General features: G+C 35.9%; 1 protein-coding gene across 2 annotated transcripts in view; it reads left to right on the forward strand.

The window, feature by feature from the left end:
* Nucleotides 1-1561: 1561 nt before the first annotated feature.
* Nucleotides 1562-7806, forward strand: part of LOC125029703 (E3 ubiquitin-protein ligase RNF14-like) — a 10547-nt gene continuing 4302 nt past the window's right edge. Inside the window, exons 1-7 of one of the 2 annotated variants that reach the window (XM_047619780.1) lie at nt 1562-1826; nt 3026-3239; nt 3914-4047; nt 4175-4774; nt 5521-5702; nt 6003-6216; nt 6581-7806. The exon at nt 6581-7806 is cut by the window's right edge and continues 285 nt beyond it. In XM_047619780.1, the coding sequence (XP_047475736.1) occupies nt 3038-3239; nt 3914-4047; nt 4175-4774; nt 5521-5702; nt 6003-6216; nt 6581-6751 (1503 nt within the window). In that variant the 5' untranslated portion in view covers nt 1562-1826; nt 3026-3037 and the 3' untranslated portion in view covers nt 6752-7806. The remainder of the gene's footprint in view (nt 1827-3025; nt 3240-3913; nt 4048-4174; nt 4775-5520; nt 5703-6002; nt 6217-6580) is intronic. The other variant, XM_047619779.1, reaches the window with a different exon arrangement.

The following is a 7806-nucleotide window of genomic DNA, read 5'->3' on the forward strand; positions in this document are numbered from 1 at the left end:
GAAAAGGGTAATACACAAAATAATCTGCTTGAAGACATGGGTAAGGTATGCCGAGTTAAAGAAGAGTAGGGATAAATAGGAAATGTGTTCTTAGTGAGGAATGGAGCTGGTTTCCTAGAATGAGAGAGAGAAGGAGAGAAAGAGAGAGAGAGAGAGAGAGAGAGAGAGAGAGAGAGAGAGAGAGAGAGAGAGAGAGAGAGAGAGAGAGAGAGAGAGAGGGAGAGAGAGAGAGAGAGAGAGAGAGAGAGAGAGAGAGGAGAGAGAGAGAGAGAGAGAGAGAGAGAGAGAGAGAGAGAGAGAGAGAGAGAGGGAGGGAGGGAGGGAGGGAGAGAGTGAGAGACAAATAGGCACACACACTGCTAAATGAGAGATGCACACACACACACACGCACACACACACACACACACACACACACACACACACACACACACACACACACACACACACACACACACACACACACACACACACACACACACACACACACACACACACACACACACACACACACACATACACACACACACGCACGCACATGCACACACACATACACACACACACACACACACACACACACACACACACACAGAGCGATAGCTAGATAGATAGATAGATAGATAGATAGAGAGAGAGAGAGAGAGAGAGAGAGAGAGAGAGAGAGAGAGAGAGAGAGAGAGAGAGAGAGAGAGAGAGAGAGAGAGAGAGAGAGAGAGAGAGAGAGAGAGAGAGACGCGCGCGCGCACACACACACACACACACACACACACACACACACACACACACACACACACACACACACACACACACACACACACACACACACACACACACAGTTTTGTGGTTTGCGTCTCTAGTAAGTGCAGTGAAAGCAGAGATGCGTTTGTCGCAGTGGTATTCACATTAATTCGCAAACTTGAAAAGGGAATACGGTGAATTTCCTGGACTCGTGTTAAATCATCGTTTTATTTATTTTCTCCCTTGCCTTTGCATTTTATTTCCCTTCAAACCACGTAGTTTGACTTCTGAATTTGAATCATGCCGTAAAGAAAATGAGAAATGGAGTTTGTACGATTACCAATGAAATTGAATGAAAGAAGTCGAATTTCGTCTCTGATGTGTAGAAACTTGTCAGGAAAATACGTATAGCATTTACGTACTTTTTTTTTGGGGGGGGGTGGAAGATTACGTCATGTTTTACTCATACGTGTTTAAACTCGATCTTAGAATCAGCTTCTTTTGTTCGATATGAAATATATGAAATTCAAGAATATCAGAGACACTCCCATATTAGCAGCTAACGGAACAAGTCAGTCCCACCTGAAAACTAATAACAAATCCAGTAACCATGACATTATTGACGGAATACAATGTGACGTGGCATAGAGAGCTAAATGGAAACAACCTTTATGTATCTCATCAGTAAAATGCAAAAATAAAAAAGTAATGAAACTGTTATAAAAATAGGATAGCAAGACCATGTGCTAAAAGTGTTGCCAATGCTTGTGAACTTCTTTAATTGCCCCACCGTCAAAGTGTACCGGTAGTCACATGAATTTCCAAATTGGCGTCAGACTAGATACTATTTAGATATTGTGTCTGACGATGACTGTCAAGGCTAGGGTATGATGTACGAATCAAGACATTGCACCATAACTACTGAAATTTCTCCCTATTATGATATTGCACCATTTTCCGTAACAGGACAGAATAAAATGCGCCCGTAGCCCGTCTCCCAAGTCAGCTGTTCTCGCTGTAAACAAGAGGACGAACATCACAGACATACTTCCTCTTTTTCTACATCATTTGTCAACGTTGAGAGTTACAGGTAATATGGGTTTGAACATATGATATATTTGAATATAAAGTAAAGAACGTATATGACAGTGGTGCTGAATTCGTGACTGTGGTGTCATTTTTTGTGTTTAGAAGTCTAATATTCCCGATCATGATGTGTCTCTGGAGACGATTTGCTGAGTAAACATTCTATTTCGAGTAAATGTGGGTGTGCCGTGCCGTATTCACATAACAAATGCATTTAGTGTTCTTTCTAAAGTGTTCACAGAAGTAGTTACAATACAAACGAAATTATTCTTTTCGTATATACATTTCCCAATTATTTTTAAATCAAAATTGGAATATTTCATTAAAATTCCCTCCATATCTAGTGAAATTAATAGAATGGTTGCATAATTTTTTGTAGTGATTTCAAGTGACTGATGATTTAACCTACTGTGTCTTACTATTAGCAACGGAATAAATTATAATCAACTGTATTTGTTAGTCTGTGTACATAGTTGTGGAAAGAACTAATCAGAGCACACATTTAAAGACATGTCATGAGGAAAATTAACCCATTATCAGTAGTCAATAAACTGTCTTCTGTGATGCTATAGCATGGTTACTCAGGAACTCTAAAAAAAAAATATATTGTAACACTCTAAAGGACTGAACTAAGATTATACCTGTTTGTATTTGGTCTGATAGGAAAAGTTACAGTTGTATTATTATTCATGTAAAGAAAGATAATTTTCAGTGCATACATTTGTAGAAAATATTGCTGAGATTTCAGGTTATCTGTAGCAATATGTTTATGTTGATAGTAGGAAAAATATGGTAATGATATTTCATTAGTTATTATTATAGTTTTTTTTTCAGATTTGTAACAAGCTAAATGGAAACAAGCTATGTACTTAACAATTATGTGACTGCTTCATATTCAGTATTCTGAAACACTGCAGACTGCTTAAGGGGAAACTAATTAAGATATTATCTATTTGAGGAAATAGACTAAAATTTATCACAATAGGAATATAGTATCCCTAAGGATTGTCTAGTTTGTCAGTTAAAAGGAAGGACGGGAAAATAAGTAGTTGCTTTGGGAAATATACCAGTGTTCTGTCAGATTTCATGATCAGCCTTTTTTAGCAAAACTTGTCTATTTTCTTTTTTTGAGTTTACTTAAGTGATCAAGGAAATATTATACTATAACAAAGGTTTATATCTCATGGATCTTTTTTCTTACAGCAACTCAAGAGTATGTCTCTTGATGGAGAAGAGCAAGATGATGAATTGCTGGCCTTAGCAAGCATATATGAGGACTCTTTTGTCTCAGCATTGGATCATGATGCAGAGGCAGACTTGGCTGTGAAAGATGAGGTCTTAAAGGGAGGAGAACTTGCTATACACTTAGATTTACCTCCTGAGTTCACAGTACTTTCTAAAAGAGTGGGGGATAATGGTAAGTCAGATGCTGAAAATTGTTTAATGATATATTTCAACAGAGCTATTATTGTTGAAAAGATACTCTTTGTGCATTTGGGCATATGGTTAGTATCATTTAAAGAAACTGTAATTTATAGCTGTTGCAGTAATTAATGTTGTTGAGACTTTGTAAAGCTTTTATTTCACACATATACCGGTATACTCAGTGATCTTCATATGTACAATCTATATTCAGTTGATTACAAGTGTAATCCTCATGATTTATAATGAATCTGATTTAAACTTCCATATGATCATAGTATCTATATGTATATTCTTTCCATACTGAATCTGTTCTTCTGTATGGTCAAAAGAATCCACATATGTATTCATAATTCATTGAATTTGTTGCCATAATATATTTTTTGATAGTTTTGAGTTGCATATAGAAGCATGGTTCCTGTTGACTGCAAGAAACTAAATACCATACATCCACTGTGATAAAAATGTTTAAAAAAATGAAATGAAGTAACTGTTGCATGTTTCCTTAGCATACCTGGCTGTATTTCATTTCATAATCAAGGAGCATTGCTGTAAATGTCAAGGGAGTAGTGTGTTGGAAGTATGATACAATCTAGAGGAATACTACATTTCTAAGTTATATGATATAGTTTTAAAAGATACCATTATAAGTTCTTGCACATTCCACAGATGAAGTGCTTGAACAGAGGCTTGTGGTGGAACATTTGCCTCCACTCTACCTTCACTTCACATATCCCTCCACATACCCCTCGGAGCATCCACCAAATTTCACACTCTCCTGCAAGTGGCTTAACCGTGCACAGGTAAAGTATATTCTTTTTAGTTAGTAATTTGCATTTGATAACTTGATGGTACCTGGAACCTTCAATGATTTGAAATGGAATTAATACTTTGCATTTAGTAATTATTTTATATTTGTTCCACTTCCAGTTAACTCAGCTCTGTACCCAGTTGGATGCTCAATGGGAAGAAAACAAAGGAAGTGTTATCATGTTCACCTGGGCTCAGTTCCTGAAAGACAGCAGTCTTGAAAGCCTTGGTTTTACAGATGAATTAGATTTAGATGTTATTAAGCCTATCCAAGGCATGAACTTTGCTGATGGGCCATTGCAACAGGAAGTTCAGGGGGAAACTGGTGCTAATGGAGATGAAGGCAAAATCTGTGATAATTCCCTTAGTGATAATAGTGGCGAAACTGAAGGCGCTGCAGTTGTAACTGCAGCAAGACGAGGTAGCCTGAGCCTTGATTCTCGAACTATTCAGGACATTGCTCCAAACACAAATATGCTCAGATTGCTGCGTGACTATGATGAAGACATGAGAAGGAAAGTCTTCAGTAATAAGAATTTTGAATGTAAAGTTTGCTTTATGGATAAGCTAGGGAATCATTGTTTAGAATTCTGGCCTTGCCATCATGTATATTGCAAAGACTGTATGGCATCTTATTTTGAGGTGCAGATTAATGAAGGAAACATCAAGTTCCTCAGATGTCCTGAGGATGACTGTGAATCAGAAGCCAACCCAAAACAGGTAATTTTCTCCCTCAGTTTTTCATTTCTTGAACCCAATGATGACGAAAGGGCATGTACATGAATGCCATTTCCCCTCTGAGTTTACTTTATTAATTTTTTTTATACATAGATGGCTACACTTGTACTAAGTCACCAATGAGCCAGTTATGAGTACTGCCTGTCTTGCCCATTTACCCTTTTCCTTGATTTATGAAAATATTTAACGGTCTCTTATTTTTCTGGTACTAATGTTTATAACATTATGGTAATTATAATGTCTATAATGAAAAAAACACCATTGATATTCATAGCATTAGTAAAAGATACATTTTTCCCACAAATTCAAGGAAAGGTAAGGTGACAAGGAATACTAACTGACTCCTTTGTGGTTAAGCACTAGCAGAGCCATCTGTGTGAAAAGACAATTCACAGAAAATACAAGCAATGAGCACAGCATTTTCCCCATTTTTTATGCATTTTCCCCAGCAGCATGTGGTTAAGATTTGATTTAGTATATATTTTTTGTGGGAATTCTGGGATCTATTCTTCTTATATTAACGTGGAAGGTAAAAAATAACTTTTTAGATTTCCTCCTTTATACCAGTACACACACTTTAAATTTTGATATTCATGTCATATGTATTACTCTTGTTTGTCAGAGTCTGCAGCCAGCAAATAAATTATTGGATCGACTGAATTTACTCTTATTTGATTTTTTTATGATTAATATTATAAAAAAACTTTAATGACAAAAAAAATTTATAGGTTCAAGAGCTTGTCTCAGAAGACATGTACAAGAGATGGGATGAAATGTTGCTCAACACTACACTGTCTTCATTGGGTGATATCCAGCCTTGCCCAAGGATGCATTGCCAGTATCCTGTGACTATAGAGGAAGGCCAAGGGACCTGTCCTTCGTGCAAGTTTGTCTTTTGTGGTTTGTGCAGGTGAGGTAATTGCTATGTTTTTAGGGGCATGTGTGCAGTTAGGTCTCTTGAGGAATACAGTGCCAAGTTTAGCTAGGTCTTGTTCTTATTGCAGGGAGAATAAGGAAATAAAACATAGTAATGAGTGTTAGGTTTGTGGTTAGATTTCAAAATCTTCAAAAAGATGTGCTTGTAACTTGTGTATAGGATATTTGACTGAGGTAATGCAGATAGCAAATTTTATTTTAATATTGCAATATTGAAAAACTTACTGTTAACAGAATGCATGTTCATATAGAAAACATATATTTTTTATCACAGATTTGGATGGCATGGGATTGAGCCTTGTAAGCTGAAGAAGACTGAAGCAAGGCAAGCCTTAGATCTGTATGTAAGTGGAGATGAGGATGCCAAACGGGAATTGGAAAGAAGATTTGGCAAGAAGTACATGGAAATGCTGATGAACGAGTACCTTTCCCTGAACTACTTGGAAGAGAATTCAAAGCAGTGCCCCAAGTGCTATGCCAAGATTGAGGTGAGTCTTTGTTGTTGTTTTTATGTGAGAATTAGAATCAGAGTTCCCTTTTCCCCATTTTTCTGTCATTACAGGAGTTGACTGTAGATATTGCTGTTATTTCTGTGGTTGCTGTATGATATTGTTGCACCTTCCTAAAATCAGGATTCTATATTAATAAGACATCACACAGTTATATCTTTAGGAATGGAAAGAAACTTAGTCTGTAAGCTGGATTTCAGAAATTAACAAGATTGAATTTATGTGATAAATTGGCACATTGATATATACTAACACTATAAAACCAAATATTGCACAAAGCTACTTCCTGAGGTATACAGAGGGAAAGGGGGAAGTAATAAAGATCTAATTTTTCCTATGACAGAAAATCTCTGGTTGCAACAAGATGACTTGTCACCGTTGCAGAGTAGATTTCTGCTGGCTGTGTATGCTCTATTTAGACAAAGAACGTCCTTATGATCATTTCAACAAAGCGAATGGAGCTTGTTATGATAGGCTGTTTGAAGGTGTTGATGATGAAGATGATGACTGGTAGTATGATTATTAAGGCCATTAGGAACTTAGAATACTGTGATTAAGATAAAAGAAAAAAAAATCTCTTATAAAAATTGTCTTTAACCCATTGGCACTGGGGCACATGCACTGTCCACATGTAGTTTTCTTTTGTCAGTTTTGTATACACATAGCTTGAGTTCAGAAGTATTTGGTCACCAATGAGTCCGTTATTAGGCCTACCTACCCTCACCTGTTTACTCCATTCCTTGAATTTTCTGGATTTTTTCCCCATTACTACTATTATTGTTATTAACATTATTTTTATTATAATGTTAAAAATAATGGTAGTAATAAAGACAATTTTTTACTTCATGAAAATTCAAGGAATGGGGGAAACAGGCGAGATAAACAAGACCATGTAATTGGTTACTTGGTAACTAAATACTTCCAGAACTATGTATGTGTAAATAGAATTGATATAATACAATCACAGTGTCAATAGATTAAGACGCACAGTTCGGAGATAGCAACAAGTGTCTTGTTCACGATAGATATATACTAGATAAATTATTTTCTTAACAGATATTGATATTTAACACATTAAGTCATAAATAGGTAGCTACTTATTTTCTTCTCTCTTTCTTTCTTTCTTTCTTTCTTTCTTTCATTCTTTCTTTCTATTTTTCTTTTCTTTCTTTCTTTCTTTTTCTTTTTTCTTTTTTCTTTTGCCTTGCTAATCATTCTACTGAAATAATATTAGTAAAGAACAAAGTTGTTGATGAACTGCAACACAAATTTTTGTACTATTGCACAACAGACAACTAATTAACAAAATGCAGTGTGTGTACCTTAAAAACAAAAATCAAACAGGTTATGTTTGTGAAAGGTACAGTATGTATTAGTAGAACTATGATTAGTATTTGTAAAAAGCCAAAGATTTTCAAACATTTTGAATACTGTGATAATGAATTTCTCTCATTGCTGCTCTTACAGTGAAAGGAAATAGACTTTCCCTTGTAGGATTTTTAGATTTTTGTCCTAAAAGGTGGGGAAAATTCTCATGACTGGTCACACAACATGTATATTCCAAGCTGT

The sequence above is a fragment of the Penaeus chinensis genome, chromosome 10, assembly GCF_019202785.1.
Source record: "Penaeus chinensis breed Huanghai No. 1 chromosome 10, ASM1920278v2, whole genome shotgun sequence".
Classification (NCBI taxonomy): domain Eukaryota; kingdom Metazoa; phylum Arthropoda; class Malacostraca; order Decapoda; family Penaeidae; genus Penaeus; species Penaeus chinensis.